Source organism: Molossus molossus, unplaced genomic scaffold (genome assembly GCF_014108415.1).
Source record: "Molossus molossus isolate mMolMol1 unplaced genomic scaffold, mMolMol1.p scaffold_m16_p_8, whole genome shotgun sequence".
In the NCBI taxonomy this organism is placed as follows: domain Eukaryota; kingdom Metazoa; phylum Chordata; class Mammalia; order Chiroptera; family Molossidae; genus Molossus; species Molossus molossus.
In genome coordinates, this window is record NW_023425402.1 from 20,361,658 (window position 1) to 20,378,993 (window position 17,336).

At 35.1% G+C, this 17,336-nt stretch overlaps 1 protein-coding gene across 1 annotated transcript; it reads right to left on the bottom strand.

Moving 5' to 3' along the window:
* Positions 1–8,011: 8,011 nt before the first annotated feature.
* On the bottom strand, positions 8,012–12,337 carry LOC118621404 (beta-defensin 112-like). Its single transcript, XM_036248716.1, has 3 exons — positions 12,280–12,337; positions 11,006–11,134; positions 8,012–8,169 (listed from the first exon to the last, which is right to left on the bottom strand). Exons 1-3 carry the CDS (start codon positions 12,335–12,337, stop codon positions 8,012–8,014), a joined length of 345 nt encoding a protein of 114 aa, XP_036104609.1.
* Between the last annotated feature and the right edge of the window lie 4,999 nt (positions 12,338–17,336).

A 17,336-nucleotide genomic window follows, 5' to 3' on the forward strand; every position in this document is an offset into this window, starting at 1 on the left:
CATCCCATAGATTTTGTGTTGTTGTGTGTTCATTTTCATTGGTTTCCAGCAAGTTTTTAATTTCTTCCTTGATCTCGTCGGTGACCCATTCATTGTTTAATAACATGCTATTTAGCCTCCATGTGTTGAAATGTCTTTGCATGTTCTTGTGGCAATTGATTTCTAGTTTCATGCCATTGTGATCTGAGAAGATACTTGATATGATTTCAATCTTCTTGAACTTGTAGAGATTTAGTTTGTGTCCTATCATGTGGTCTATCTTTGAGAATGTCCCATGTGCACTTGAGAAGAATGTATATTCTGTAGTTTTGGGGTGTAATCTCTGTAGATATCTATTAAGTCCATTTGGTCTAGTGCTTCATTTAGAGTCTCTGTTTCCTTGCTAATTTTTTGCCTAGAGGATCTATCCAGTGTTGTCAATGGGGTGTTGAAGTCCCCTGCTATGATTGTATTGTTGTCGATTTCTCCTTGGAAGTCCTCCAGAAGATTTTTAATATATTTTGGTGCTCCTATATTGGGTGCATATATGTTTATCAAGGTTATATCTTCCTGTTGGATAGACCCTTTAAATATTATATAGTGGCCTTCTTTGTCTCTAGTTATGGTCTTCATTTTGAAATCTATTTTATCAGATATGAGAATTGCTACCCCAGCCTTTTTTTGCTTTCCATTTGCTTGGAAAATTTTTTTCCATCCCTTCACTTTCAACCTATGTGAGTCTTTTGTTGAGAGGTGGGTCTCTTGTAAACAACATATAGATGAGTCATGCTTTCTTATCCAGTCAGCTACTCTGTGTCTTTTTATGGGAGCATTCAATCCATTTACATTTAAAGTGATTATTGATATGTACTTATTTATTGCCGTTTTTGTTTAGTGTGGTTCTATTTTTCTTCCCATTTCTACTGCTAATTACAGCAGTCCTGTTAGATTTAGGTGCATTTTTCTTTTCATTCAGCTTGTATCATGCCTCTCCAAATTTTGTGGGAGAAATACATGCCGCTATATATTGCTTCTGCTAGCACATGCTGAATTTGATTGTATCAACAGTAAGAGCTCTCTAAATGAACTGGGAAGATGTCTCTAAAAAGGACAAATATGCATGCTTTGAGAGTAAGAGAAGCATGGTTAAAGCACTAATGAGAGGAATATTTTCTTTCTTTTCTCTCTCTTTTAAGGGACTTTAAGAGGCTACCTACCTTTTCTTTTTAATTAACTAATGGACAACCTCATGGAACTTTGATCAAGATTAATTGAACCAATTTAAATAAAACACTTAGTGTACAATTCAATAAATGTGAATAGAAACACCATCTATTTGTCATTCCTTGGATCAACCTCTTATTGAGACACTGATTTAGAGATGAGTATTAATAGTTATAATCATAGCTCTGGAAACTGACACCACAGTGATATATGGGAGCCCTGATACAGGTAATGTAAACAACATTTGACATTCCATTGTTTTAGTATCAAATATCAGAAAGCTACTTTAATACTCAAAAAATTTAAAAATTTAAAACATATAATATTGGACCTAAAAGAAAGGAAACCTTAGAGATAATTTTATTTTGTAATGAAAACACACTGAAGTTGCTTTCCGGTTCAATAGGTAAAGAGCTTGGAAGTCATTATTCCTATCCTCACAACAGCATGCTCTTGAATCAACTGAAAATCAATAACTACTCTTCGAAGTATCTAAGAATTGAGTTCACAGACAAACCACAACCTTGAACCCAGAGAGACAGGTGAATGCTGAGAATCATAGCCTAGAGGAGCAGAAGCTGCTACTACACCTAGCAGCTGGTAGGAATACTTAAAGGACCGGTCTAGGGCTAGCTGGTGTGGTTCAGTGGTTGAGTGTCGACCCGTGCACGGAGAGATCATTGGTTCAATTCTCGGTCAGGGCACATGGCCAGGTTGTGGGCCTGATCCCCACTGGGGGGCATGCTGGAGGCAGCCATTCGATGTTCTCTCTCATCGATGTTTCTATCTTTCTCTTTCTCTCCTCCCTCCCTCTAAAAAAAAAAAAATCAACAAAGAAAAAAAAGTTAAAAAAATAAAAGGACAAATCACGGACTGATGGAGACTGAATGAAAACTAGTTTGAGGGCAAACACTTCTGGGATCCCAGTTTTATTGAATCCCTCACACTTTTGCTGACTTTTATATTGAAGAGCTCCCGCAGGTTATCAGGGCGAACACTGGAGAGTAATAGGCACTTTGAAAAGCTCCCAGAGTGTTCTGCTCTCCTTAACAAAGGCCTTCACTTAAAGAAGACTATCTTATGAGAGCCTAACCACCATAGATTTTACCAGAGCTTAACCGATATGAGGAAAGGGAAATACCCAACTCCAACTTCCTCTAGCCTACCCATCTCACCTAAGGGGAGTGTGTAGGGGAACTGAAGAAGCCCTTGTGAAGGACTCGGCCCCATGGGATAGCCTCCCTGAAAGACTGAAACCTCCCCACAGAATTGTCGAGTTCTTCCTTCCTGCACATTTGCCACAATTTGGACAGAGCAGGGGGTAGCCGATAAAAGAATGGCTTAGACTATTTAAGTCTCTAGGAAATCCAAAAGCGGGGAAGACTAAATCAAGAAAAACAGGAAATTTTTGCCTCTGACATCTATTGTTACAGCAAACAGTAAATACGGTCTAACACCTAGGCAGATAAACACAAAACCTCACACACACCAAAAGCTTGTTTACCTCAGTGCCTTTTACTCAATACACCAGTTCCAGCTTTAAAAAACTATGAGGTATGCCTGGCTGGTGTGGCTCAATGGCTGAGGGTCGACCCATGCACAAAGAGGTCACCAGGTCAATTCCCGGTCAAGGCACGTGCCCAGCTTGTGGGCCAAATCCCTAGTGGTGGGGCATGCAGGAGGCGGCCAATCGATGTTCTCTCATCGATGTTTCTATCTCTCTCTCCCTCTCCTTTTCTCTTTCTAAAATCAATAAAGAAAAAAATTATGAGGTATGCTAAAAGAGAAAATAAAAGCAAACAAATTAAAATGCAATCAGAAGAGACAAAGGAAACACCAGAAACACACTCGGGAAGACACTGGTGTTCAGAGAGGATTAATAAATTACCCATATTGCTTGAAAAGATTTAAGATGGAATGAAAATTCAACTAGCCAACATTTATACATATCTTTGTAAGAGTTTCATGCATGTTGCAGTAATTTTCTTATTTCATAAGGCTGAAATATTTCATACAGACCTTGAATTCTTCAGAAAACTCAATAAAAAAAAATTTAGTCATGACACTCTCAAAGGGCATAACTTATTTAACACAATAATTCTCAAGTTATTTATCTTCTTCTCAACATTGTCCTGTCTGCCTTTCCTCAATAAGGGGTTGGATGAATGAATCCAACATGAGGTATGAGAGACATACAAGATTTCAGAGATGAACACTGGGGAGTAGGGGAAGATACTGTGGGTCAGGGGTCCTCCTTACTCCATCCACTTCCTAGGCAGATCAAGGTAAACACTTTCTCGGAAAAATTCCACTAAATTTTGTGACAAAATTTGCCATATCAGATTGCCTTTTTGTAGCAGGCAAATAGCCCCTGTTATTCTTGTAAAATGACTGTTTAAAAAACAATAGTGCCTGGTTTAACTGGAGTGCAAGTGTAGTAAATATTTAAAAAGTGAGACAGATATTGTCTGACTGGTGTGGCTCAGTGGTCGGAGTGACATCCCACAAACTGAGAGGTCCTAGTTCAATTCCTGGTAAGGGCAGTCAGGAAACATGCCTGTGTTTTAGGCTTGATCCCCAATAGGGGGCATGCAGGAGGCAACCAATTGATGTTTCTCTCTCACATCGATGTTTTTCTCTCCCTCTTCCTTTCTCTCTAAAAAAAATCAATAAAAACATATTTAGAAATAAACATGGGACAGATCATGAGTGTTGTATATTTCTTGATAGGAGAACAGACTAGTGAAAGGACAATTTCCAGCACGGGCAGGATTTTTGAGAGATGGAATCTCAGCTACACTACTCTCGGCTGTCACCTTATGGTAAGGCAAAATGCTGAGTATGAAACATTGAGTCATTGAGAGGTAGCACATGAGAGTATCACACAGAAACCTGCACACAGATGTTTACAGTAGCTTTATTCATAATTGCCAGAACTTGGAAGTCACCAAGATGGAACTTAGTAGGTGAATGAATAAATAAACTACAACAAAGGGATATTATTTGGTGCTTAAAAAAAAAAAAAAAAAAAAAGGAAGAGCTATTAAGCCATGAAAAGATATGGATGAACCTTAAATGCATATTACCGAGTGAAGGAAGCCAGTCTGAAAAGGCTCTATATACTGTATAATTCCAACTATATGACATTTTGGAAAAGGCAAAATGATGAATACTAAAAATATCAGTAGTTGCCAGGGGTGAGGGAGGGATAAATAGGCATAGCATGGATTTCTAATGCAGTGAAACTACTCTGAATGATACCATAATGGTGGATACGTGTCATTGCAAATTTGTCAAAACCCATAGAATGTACAACCCCAAGAGTGAACCCTAATGTAAACTATAAATTTGGGGTGATAATGATATGTCAGTGTAGATTCATCAGTTGCAACAAATGTGCTGTAGTGAGGGACCTTGACAATGGGGAGGCTGTGCATGTGTGGGTGCAGGGCCATAGGGAAATCTCTGTTCCTTCCTCTCAATTTTGCTGTGAAATTAAAACTGCTCTGAAAGCCTGTCTATTAAAATAAATTTTAAAAAATAAATATTCTTGTTTAATGGATAGAGTTAGAAGTTTAAGGCAAATGCATGGACGTTTAAAATCCAAATGAATGGGCACAGATTATTGTAAAAATGAGTTATAGAAGGTGCATAGCAACTGCAATTAAGACAGAAAGCCTTACTACAGCTTTGAGTAAACTAAGAAAACTCTATTAAAGACATTTCTGCAAAAAGAAAAGTAGATTTATAAAGATAAGCACAGACCCAAAAAAGAGGGATTTTTCAAAAGATTGAATTTTTCTCTACAGTCTTGCATTTAGTAATATCATAATCAAAAGATTTAACACAGGTTGTGGCACAAAGAGTTATAGGAAATTCCGTGTGATACAACAGCATGAATTTATATCAACCGGCTCTTTGCTTTTCCATACATTTTGTCAGTTTAAGGAGAATTTGAGGGGAATCCTGCTGAAATTTTAACTGTAATTTCTTTGAATATGTAGATCAATTTGGAGAAAATAAAAAAATATTTACAATGCAATTCTCCCAATACATAAGTAGGTAATACTCCTTCAATTATATTTAAACTTTAAACTTTCTCTCTGTAATATTTTATAGTTTTCATTACGATGGGATGCATTTTTTATCAGAATTATTCTTAAACATGTAATGCCACTCTAAAGAGTGTTATTTAAAATTTTTATTTTTAATTTATTTCTGATATATAATATAATATACTTGGTGATCATGCTGAATTGATATATTTATGCTAGTAGTTTATAGATTAAAAAATGTTCTAGATATGCAATCATATGGTGTGTGAATAATGAGAGCTTCATTTATTTATTTTCACTTTTTATACTATTTGTCATTCTTCTTAGATTATAGCACTGGTGAAGTATAATGTATAAAGGTATTGTTAAATTGATATTTTTATTTTGTTCTTGTAAAATATAATTTTTTTATTTAATTAATTAATTTATTTTTGTTACAGATGTTTCTCCTTTCCCCCCACTGATTGCCTCCTCCCCCTCCCTCCCCACCCTGTCCCCAGCTTTTTGTCTATGTCCATTGTTCATGTATACATGCATGTAAGTTCTGTGGTTTATCTCTCCCCCACCACCCCTTCTTCTGGGGATTGTCTGTACCCCACTTCAACATCTCTGTTTGATGTAGGTTTTGTTATAGAAAGACATTATCAGTTTAAAAATGTTCTCCCAATACCAAAACTAGATGAAGACACATCTGGCAAAATCTAATATTCATTCATAAAAAAACCAAAACTCTCAGTAAATTAAGAACAGAGAACATTTGTAATTTGATTTAAAAATCCACAAAAATTCTACAGCTAACATCATAATGATGAGAAAGTGGAAGATTTCCCATTAAGATAACCTATAAGGCAAGGATGTCCCTCTTACCACCCCTTTTTAACATATTGGAAATTCTGACTCATGCAACAAGACAAGAAAAGGAAATAAAAAGTATACAGATTAAGAAGGCAGACATAAAACTGTCACTCTACAAGATGACATGATCATCTACATAGAAAATCTGAAAGGATCCCCTTGTATACTGCCCCCTCTCCAAAAACAAAAACAAAACCTCTTGGAACTAATAGAAATTATAGCAAGGTTATAAGATACAAGATTAATATACAAAAATTAACCACTTTCCCATATACTAATAAGAAACAAATGAACTTTAAAAGTAAAAAATAATACCATTTACCCCCAAAATGAACTAATTAGGTATAAATCTTGTTTAAAAATGTATAAAATATCAATATTAGGAAAATTACCAAATTCTGATGAATGAAACCAAAGAACTAAATAAATTCCATATTCATGGATAGGAAGAATCAATATTGTCAAGATGTCAGTTTTTCCCAACTTGTTCTATAGATTCAACGCAATCCCCATAAAAATTCCAGGAAGTTATTTTGTAGATATCCAAAAATTGATTTTAAAATTTATTTGGAGAAGCAAAAGACCCAGAATAATCAATTCACTATTAAAAGAGAAGAACAAAGTTAGAGGGCGTCTTCTCTGATGTCAAGACTTGCTATAAAACTATAGTAACCAAGACAGTAGGGATGTTGGCAAAAGAATAGATAGATAGACCAATGGAATAGAATAGAGAACACCTAAGTAGATCAACATAGATATAGCCAAACAATCTTTGACAAAGGAGCAAAGGCAATATAATGGAGCAAAGATAGTCATTTTAACAAATTATAATGGAATAGTTAGACATCCACAAGCAAACAAATGAACCTAAACATAGAGCTTCTACTCTTCGAAAAAATTAACTCAAAATGGATCATGGACCTAAATATAAAATATAAAACTCCTAGAGGATAACATAAGAGAAAACACAGATGACCTTGGGAATGGTGATGAAAATTTAGATATCTGAATACCACAGGCATATTCCATTAAAAAAATAATTAATAAACTGAACCTCATTAAAATAAAAAATAAAATAAAATAAAATAAAAATTTCTGTGAAAAGCAATGTGAAGAGAATGAGAAGACAAGCTGGAGATTGGGAGAAAATATTTGCAAAACAGACATTTAATAAAGAACTGTTATTCAAAACATAGAAAGAACACTTAAAAATCAATGGTAGGCAAACAAATAATCTGATTAAATAATGGGCAAAAGACCTTTACAGACCCCTCACCAAAGAAGATACACAGGTGGAAAACTGAGAATACAAACATATGTTCTACATTATATGTCATGTCTATCAAAACAATGAGATACCATCTCACTCTTATTAAAAGGGCTAAAAACTGAACACTGACAACACCAAAAGCCAAAGAGGACAGGGATCAACAGGAACTCAAATTCATTGCTGGTGGGAATGCAAAATGGTATGGCTAAGACACTTTGGCAGTTCCATATAAAACTAAGCATAATTTTATCATACAATCCAGCAACCATGATCCTTGGTATTAACCCACAGGAGTTGAAAACTTAGGTCCACACCAAAATCTACACATGAATATTTATAGCAGCATACTATACATAGAAATGGCCCCAGAATCTCATTTAACACAGTAGTTCCATCACGGACTTGTTCTTCACTCTGCTTCTAGTCCCGAGTTCAAAACTCCACTCCGTATTATGAAGCTTTCTTACAAGTAGCCTCAATGTGTATGAATGATTCTGACTGAAATACGTTTTATTTTATTCTTCAGAGATATAAATGGACAGAAATACTAGGCCGTGAATGGAGTAAGAGAAGTAATGACATAACAACAGTTCATGTTGGTCCTCTTTTTGTGAATGGCGCTCTTCAATTACTCCACAGGGTCACATTCTCTTATGCAGCACTGAACTGTAGGCACTTCACAGTATATCATCTTAAATTCTTTATCACCACATTGGTTTTTACATTGACCACTTAGTTTTTTACATATGTCCCAACGATCAATGACAAGGAGCTCTTTGTTTGAATCTGAAAGAAGGCAAGAATGAATGGAATTAATAATCCAAGTAAGAAATGCCAAGATTTAGCACAAAGAAACACAGACCACAGAGGGAAGAAAAATGAAAGGAATTTTTACCTTTTTTTTCCCCTAAAATCTTTCTGTCTCTATCTGTATCAGAGCAAGTCAAGAAAATCAGGATGCAGTCAATTCCTAAGCTAGATGTCTCACCCTTACACATTTCAATTGATTAGGTAGTCACTCAATCAGAGATACCTGGAGAGCCTGCAATTTATTAATACCCCCCTCAATCTGTCTTGTTCATCCCCTAAGACCATTGAATAATGAGTGGGCCAAGCTCCATCTTCTCCCTCGTTTATATTTATGCTTACTTCTGTTCTATTGTGAATCCTTTCCTCCTCCATAAGATTTCATTGTTCATTGTATCCTGACTTCAGCAGTTCTAAAATACTGAAAAATACTCTGTTATTTTATTTAAAGGTTTTCATTCTTCTTGGATCTGTACCCCACCCTCAACCCAGGAGAAGTTATGCCCCAAAACAGACATGGACCCTAGCCTATGTGGCTCAGTTAGTCGAGCATCATATTAGGCCCCCAAAGGTTGCTGTGCAAATGCCAGGGTTGATTCTCTCTCACTCCCTCTCCCTTCCTTTCTCACTAAATAAAATATATATATATATATATATATATATATATATATATATATATATATATATGACACTTTGGGAACTTAGCAAGATGAATAGGAAATGAACAGAAAGGATGAACATTTCAGAAAGGCTCTTAATTTTTCAGTGCTACCCTCCGCCCCTCTTTTTCTATGTCTCACACATAGATTTCAAAAGCTATAGAAACTTAAAAAGAAGTTCCCAGTCTCACGTTGCACTGTAATTCTTTTGATTGTGTAACATCAATAATCATAAAGAATTACTTAGAGATTTAGATATTAAGTGTTTTTGCTGCTAACAGAAGTTCTGAAATGTAAGAAATGTTTTTGTTTTTTTTAATTTCCTATGTCCCCACAGAACAAAGCTAGAAATAACGGTGCAGGTCAATGGAGAGCCAGGTTTTGACTCAATATAATAAATACATTTTAACATTTAAAGCTTTTATTATGATCATGAAATATCTTGTCTTAGACTTAGACCAATATAATCAGGACCTATTGGATCTATTTTAAACAGTGAGCCAGAATGGATGAGCCCTTGTCACTGATATCTATCAGCTTTCTTTCATCTCAAAGACCTTTTTATTTTATTTTTTATTAAATTTATTTATGCAATTAATCAACCCTTTTACTAAAAACTATTTTTAGTAACATATTTTTAAAGAGGTTTTTATATATGCATACCGCTTTAAATAAAGTAGAAATATGACTGATACATTTTCCAGCAGTCATTTTAGGTAATGAAGACCCTGAGACCAGACTATCATTGAGTATTCTTTGATAATATGGTGGATTTTCAGGTTGGTGGTAGGAGCCAGGACTCTAAATAGCCCTGTTAGTTAAAAATTGCACATTATTTGTAACTAACAGTAAAAATAACACAAACCTAATACTGACTGTCAGATGGGGCAGGTATATCTCATCAATCAAATAACCTCAGCATAAGCCTAAGAACAGAGTGACATATTACAAGGGTAAGGCATCCTTTTTTTCTTTTTTGGTATGTGCCCCTAGCAGGAACCGAACCCGGGACTCTCTGGTCCACAGGCTGATGCTCCAATTGCTGAACCAAACCGGCCAGGGTATGGCATTCTGAGAGAAGAACAATGTTACCTTAATTCTTGCACTTTTTCTTTTTAAAAATATTTTATTGTATTATAATAGGAAATACAAATTTACTTTCAAAACTTAATGTATTTCTATAAATCACATATCTAGGGAGTTACTATGTACTATAAGAAATTAAATATTGCTAAAGCTCTACAACTCCCCCCACTAAATCACAGCCTCCTCTCTCTCTGCTTAAAAGTAACCACTGTTCTCTGCTGTGCTTGGTTTGGCTCAGCAGTTAGAGCCTCGGCCCTCAGACTTAAGAGTCGCGGGTTCCATCTGGCCAAGGGCACGTACCTAGGTTGTGGTTTGGTCCCCTGCCCTGGTCAGGGTCATGCAGGAGGTGATCATGTGTCTCTGTCATAATGATGTTTCTCTCTCTCTCTCTCTCTCTCTCTTCCACTCTGTCTGAAAATAAATGGAAACATATCCTTGGCTTAAGACTTAAAAGACAAAGAGAAGCATTTAGTTAAGGATATATATATATATATATATATATATATATATATATATATATATATATACTAAAATAAAGAAGAGTCTCTTTTTAAATAAGTCCCCAATACCCAGTCTGGACTTTTATTGTTCAACCGCCTCTTCAAGTTATCTTAATTACACCATCCTTGGAATTTTTAAGAACACCTTAATTACTCTTTCTCTATAACAATATATTTTTATGTATCCAAAGATGTCAGGATTATGGACAATGGACAGTGTGACTGACAAAAGAAAATTAAGAGGAAAACTGAGTCAGCAGTCTGCCTTTTAAGTATAACCACACTAACAACATTTAAAGGAAAATGGTGCTGGGAGCAATGACTGGAGGATTTTCCCTCTTAGAATAGTAATGACATTTGTCTAGATAGAGTTTCATAAAAAAATGAGACCCTATGACTTTGAAATAAGTCTTCTTTCTTATTTTGAAAATAAAATTCAGCCTTCATAAAAATAGACACTAAAAGACAAGAAAAACTAAATACATAGGGACTGGGACAGAGAACATATTTAAAATATTTTATTCATTGAAATTAAACATGCAAGATAAAATTCTACTTGTTTGATTTTACCTGCATTGCTTTCCTCTTCATTTTGTGTCTTCTGAAGTGTTTGTGTCTTTAAGTATAATACCTCGAGCTTCTCTCTACACACGACTGTTGGTGTTGGCATAGGAGTTTTAGTAGGCTGTTCAGAGCCCACTGCAAAAGAAAAAAGCTATGTCAAAGTATAAGAAAAAAAAATATTTTTGAAATAAGGACATTAATATACTTGTCTTTATATAATGATCCTATATACTGTAAAAGGTTTTAGAAAATGTTGCATACATAGTACACATTTCTTTTAAATTGAGTGGAATATGTAAGTGAACATCTTGGTTATTAATAAGATTAACCCATATGGCTATTGTAAAGAGTAATACATTAATGTGGGTAAAAGGCAGAGCAGATGCTAGCCATTCAAGTCATTATTAAGAAGAAAAGCATGATCCCATATTGAAATCTAGAGAAATTAACATAATGTCTCAGAAAATTTCTATAAACAGATGAAATTTTAATGAACATATTCCGATAACTTTCTATGAAGATGATGAATAAACTTATTCTTATTTAACTTAACTCCAATTCCTTGAGCTACATGAGTTACATTATCAATTGAAGTTCATTAACCTGTCCACTTTTGGCGAGAAACTGTCAGCTAAAAGCTGTTTTTGTTTGAATATTATTACAGCAGAGTGGACGTGAGAGAATGGGATACAACACATTTATTGTATGTGGACCTCCTTTAAACTCAGTAATGACGGAGATTGTAGAGATCCAGGGAAAGCAGCAAGATAAAGAAGAATTTCCCTGAGAGTAGATGCATGGCTAGTCTCAGTTATGAATGTAATAAAATTTGTACTTTCAGCAAGCCATTTAACCTCACTTAACCTCCGTGGAGCAAATAATTTCCAAGCATAAATTCATTCTACTTCCATTTTAAATAATTTTTAGCATATTAAATTTAGTAGAATTTGAATATTGAATAAACACACATTTCAACATTTCAGGGATTGAGTATACCATTGTAGCATTATTCCTACAACATATATATATTTCTCTAGATTTCAATATTGGAGATCATATATATGAGAGATAAAATCTCATGTAATCAAAGTGAATTATGGCCTTTGCTAGTGTATTGTCCCTGAAAATGTATTCAGATATTTTCTCCTTCTAAGGCTGTACATAAATATAATGTGGTCTTGCTGATGGTATCAATACAATGTTAATAATATTCACTTTAAAAATTCTGACCCCATTTCCCCCTTTAGTGCTGACCCAATTGGCAATAATATTCATGTTACCTGGTAGAATGAAGATGCCAAAGAAGAACAAAATGAAGAAAAAGAGGAAAATCTTCATTATTAATGATTTCTGAGGAGAGAACTGTCCACAGATCTGCTGTTTTCATTCAGGTGCTGTGAAATAAAGGAGAAAAGGATCGATTCATTTATAAAACTCTTTCACATAGTCTTACTTACTGTGGCTATTAAGAGTAAGAACATTTCTTCCTTGGTAGAACAGTGCCATGTTCAAAGAGTTGGTGGCTAGAAAACACTGGTATACTGTCACAGAAAGCATCGCTAGAAGAAATGCCATCTACTGATTCCTCTTGAGGTCAGTATCTCTAAGGAAGTTTAACAGTTACAATATTATGGTTATAAATTGCTGAGTGACTAAGTTGAAAATAATTCTACAGCAATCCACATGATATTCAGGTGGAATGTGTTTAAAAAATCATATTTACTATTTTAATGTCCCTAATATAAAAAATGAATCTTAGTGAGATGAGAAACCTAAAATGAGATTTTAGACTGAAATTACTATTGAGAATATTTAATTTTACACACAAAGTACTGAGATTTAGAGTGGTGAGGTGATTTCATAATCCACATCATTTTTATTTTATATATATATATATATATATATACATATATATATATATATATGAACACAGATAATGACAGCATACTGATGTGTTTGAAAATTACCTTATGTAGCTAATTTGTACCTAAAGAGAGGTCTATTCCCTCAAGTAGGATTCATAAAAGTCTGTGTACAAATAAATATCCCATGTTATAAAGTCAGATTGCATTTCTCTCTCATTTTTTTTTTCTCTCTGTAGTTTGGACTTATTTTTGACCCCATTTGCAAGTTTTTCACAGTCTATTCTAAGAGATATTGGAAAAGAGCAGCTGAAACTGTGCTCCAGACCCCATGAGCAGATGTTAGGAGCAACAGTCCATTGATTGATTCTCTCTTAGGACACCTAAAGAAGACACAAAGGATCTGGGTATGAAAGAGTCCCAGTGAACATTAATCATCCTTTTTCTACAGCAACAGAGGTGTTGGTTATTACATGTATCAAAATTCAGAATCTTGGCAAGGCTTCCTGAACAAAATAATAAAGGGATACATACGTGAATTACATCTTTCTTCAACAAATTCCTTTGCTCTACAAAATATCAGTAAAAAACAAAGAACTTCTGATTAAAGCTTAGAGCATGATCGAGAATTTCACCATCATATGACATAGTGTAAGACCTTTTAGATCTGTCTCCATTTAAGATTCATTCAACAGAAATTAATCAAACACCTGCCAGATACCTATTGCAGCTCTACATGCTGTCGTGTTAACAATGAAGAAGACAGGGTACTGGATTGTTGTGGATAAAAATAAGTACTAGTTGAGTAGCTGAAACTAAAGTTTAAATTCTATTAAAAATAATGTATTGTTACTTTCTCTGTTATCAGAGCTCCTGTTTGATTTTCCATTCTATTCCTTTCCAAAGATATGATGAAGGTAAAATATTGTTACCTTCCTCCAAGGAGTGAAGCCAATTAGAACTGTATTTTGGATATGGCCATTATTAAATCTGAAGAAATGACAGCAACATCAAACATGACTGCTGATTCACTGAGAATACTTTTTGACCCAGGTTTCATGGTGAATGTAGGAACAACTCCCTTTCTTGAACAGGTAAGCCTCACCTCTATCATGTGCTCTGGTGGGCCAACATGATAAACACATTCCACAGAATCTATATCGCATAGAGGAACTAGACTATTCCATTCCACATTTATTATTTGTATTATTTCAATTGTTTTTGTTTATAGAAATAAAGAATTTTAAGTCATAGACAACTGAATAATTTAGGAATGCTTAGACTCATTTACCACCATTACATGATCAACTTATGGTCATTTCAGATATAGATAGTAGTCATGAAACAAATAAAAAGACCTTGTCAATGTTCTGAGAAACAAATTATTTTTTAAAAGATACACAAAAAATATATGTCAGTATGATAAATGCCATACACGTTGTATGAAAATAGTTTTTCTTTTTTTTTTTTAATTTTTTATTTATTTTTTTGTTACAGATATTTTACCTTCTTACCCCATTGGCACCCCCCACCCCACCACCGCCCCATCCCCGGCTTAGTTGTCCATGTCCATTGGTCATGCATACATGCATATAACTTCTGTGGTTTATCTCTTCCCACCCCCCCACCCCCCATCCCCTCTTCTGAGGGATGTCAGTCTGTGCCCTACTTCCATGTTTCTGGGTCTACTGTATTCCTCAGACTGTTATGTTCATTATATTCCGTATTAAGTGAGATCATGTGGTATTTGTCTTTCTCTGCTTGGCTTCTTTCACTTAGGATAATACTTTCCAGGTCCCTCCATGTCGTCTCAAAGGATAAGAGATCTTTCTTTCTTACCGCTGCATAGTATTCCATTGTGTATATGTACCACAGCTTTTTTATCCATTCGTCTACTGGTGGACACTTGGGCTATTTCCAGATCTTAGCTATTGTAAATAGTGCTGATATGAACATGGGGGTACATATATTCTTCCTGATTGGTGTTTCAGGCTTCTTAGGGTAATATTCCCAGCAGTGGGATCACTGGGTCAAATGGAAGTTCAATTTTTAATTTTTTGAGGTAGCACCATATTGTTTTCCATAGCGGCTGCATCAGTCTGCATTCCCACCAGCAGTGTATTAGAGTCCCCTTTTCTCCACACCCTCGCCAACACTTGTTGTTTGATGATTTGTTGATGGCGGCCATTCTGACAGGTGTGAGGTGATACCTCATTGTTGTTTTAATTTGCATCTTTCTGATGATTAGTGATAATGAGCATTTCTTCATATGTCTCTTAGCCATTTGTATGTCCTGTTTGGAGAGATGTCTATTTAGTTCCTCTGCCCATTTTTTAATTGGGTTCTTTGTCTTTCTTTTGTGGAGTTGTATGAACACTCTATATATATTTGAAATTAACCCCTTATCTGATATATCATTGGCAATTATGCTCTCCCATACAGTGGGTAGCCTTTTCGTTTTGATGATAGTATCTTTCACTGTACAGAAGCATTTGAGTTTGATGTAGTCCCGTGTGTTCATTTTCTCCTTTGTTTCTATTGCCTTAGGTGATGTATCAGTAAAAATGCTGCTGTGTATGATGTCTGAAATTTTGTTGCCTACAGTTTCTTCTAGGATTTTTATGGATTCATGAGTCACATTTAAATCTTTGATCCATTTTGAGTTTATTCTTGTGTAGTTTGTAAGTTGATGCTCTAGTTTCATTGTTCTGCAAGTAGCTGTCCAATTTTCCCAGCACCATTTATTAAAGAGGCTGTCCTTACCCCACTGTATGATCTTGCCACCTTTGTCAAATATTAATTGAGCATATTGCCTTGGGTCCATTTCTGGGTTTTCTGTTCTGTTCCACTAGTCTATAGACATGTTCTTGTACCAGGCTGTTTTGATTATGGTAGCTTTGTAGTATAACCTGATATTTGGTAATATGATCCCTCCAACTTTGTTCTTCCTTTTCAAGATTGCTGTGGCTATTCAAGGTCTTTTTTGGTTCCATATAAACTTTTGAAATACTTGTTCTAATTCTGTGAAGTATGCCGCTGGTATTTTGATGGGGATTGCATTGAATCTATAGATTGCTTTGGATAATATGGACACTTTAATGATGTTAATTATCCCAATCCATGAACAGGGTATGTGCTTCCACTTTTTTATATCTTTCTCTATTTCTTTTTTCAATGACCTGTAGTTTTCTGCAAATAGGTCCTTTACTTCTTTGGTTAAGTTTATTCCTAGGTATCTTAATTTTTTTGCCGCAATGGTAAATGGGATTGTTTTCTTAGTTTCTCTTTCTGTGAGTTCATCATTGGTGTATAAGAATGCCATCGATTACTAGACGTTAATTTTGTATCCTGCTATTTTGCCAAATTCACTTATTAAGTCTAATACATTTTTGATGGAATCTTTGGGGTTTTCTACGTATAGTATCATGTCATCTGCAAATATAGACAGTTTCACTTCCTCCTTTCCAATTTGGATCCCTTTTATTTTTTCTTCCTGTCAGATTGCTGTGGCTAAGACTTCCAGTAATATGTTAAATAAGAGTGGCGAAAGTGGGCATCCTTGTCTTGTTCCTGTTCTTAAGGGAAATGCTTTTAGTTTTTGTCCATTGAGTATGATGTTGGCTGTAGGTCTTTTATATATGGCCTTTATTATGTCGAGATATGATCCCTCTATTCCCACATTGCTGAGCGTTTCTATCAGAAATGAATGCTGGATTTTGTCGAAGGCTTTTTCAGTATCTATTGATATGATCATGTGGTTTTTATTCTTCATTTTGTTTATGTGATGTATCACGTTTATTGATTTGCAAATATTGTACCAGCCTTGCATCCCTGGGATGAATCCCACTTGGTCATGGTGAATAATTTTTTTGATGTATTTCTGGATCCGATTTGCTAATATTTTGTTGAGGATTTTGGCGTCTATGTTCATCAGGGATATTGGCCTGTAGTTTTCTTTCTTCGTAGTGTCTTTTTCTGGTTTTGGAATTAGAATTATGCTGGCCTCATAGAACATGTTTGGAAGTCTTCCTTCTTTTTGAATTTTTTGAAATAGTTTGAGGAGAATGGGTGTTAGTTCTTTTTTGAATGTTCGGTAAAACTCCCCCGTGAAGCCATCTGGGCCTGGGCTTTTGTTTGCTGGGAGAGTCTTGATTACCTCTTCAATTTCCTTAGTTGTTATTGGTCTGTTCAAGTTTTCTATCTCTTCCGGGAATAGTTTTGGGAGCCTGTGTGTTTCTAGAAATTTGTCCATTTCGCTTAGATTGTCGAATTTGTTGCCATATAATTGTTCACAGTAGTTGTTAATGATCTTTTGTATTTCCGTGGTGTTGGCTGTTACTTGTTCTCTTTCATCTCTGATTTTGTGTATTTAGGTTCTCTCTCTTTGTTTCTTGGTGAGTCTAGCTAAGGGTCCATCAATCTTGTTTATGTTTTCAAAAAACCAGCTCTTTGTTTCATTGATCCTTTGAATTGTT

Bases quoted from the DNA above. Each gene is read 5' to 3' on its own strand.
- LOC118621404 (XM_036248716.1), bottom strand. From the start codon at position 12,337: ATGAAGATTTTCCTCTTTTTCTTCATTTTGTTCTTCTTTGGCATCTTC. The intron at 11,135-12,279 runs GTAACATGAATA...TTTCTTTTGCAG, and splicing joins TGGCATCTTCATTCTACCAG to TGGGCTCTGAACAGCCTACT. The intron at 8,170-11,005 runs GTAAAATCAAAC...GCCTTCTTTCAG, and splicing joins TGAAGAGGAAAGCAATGCAG to ATTCAAACAAAGAGCTCCTT.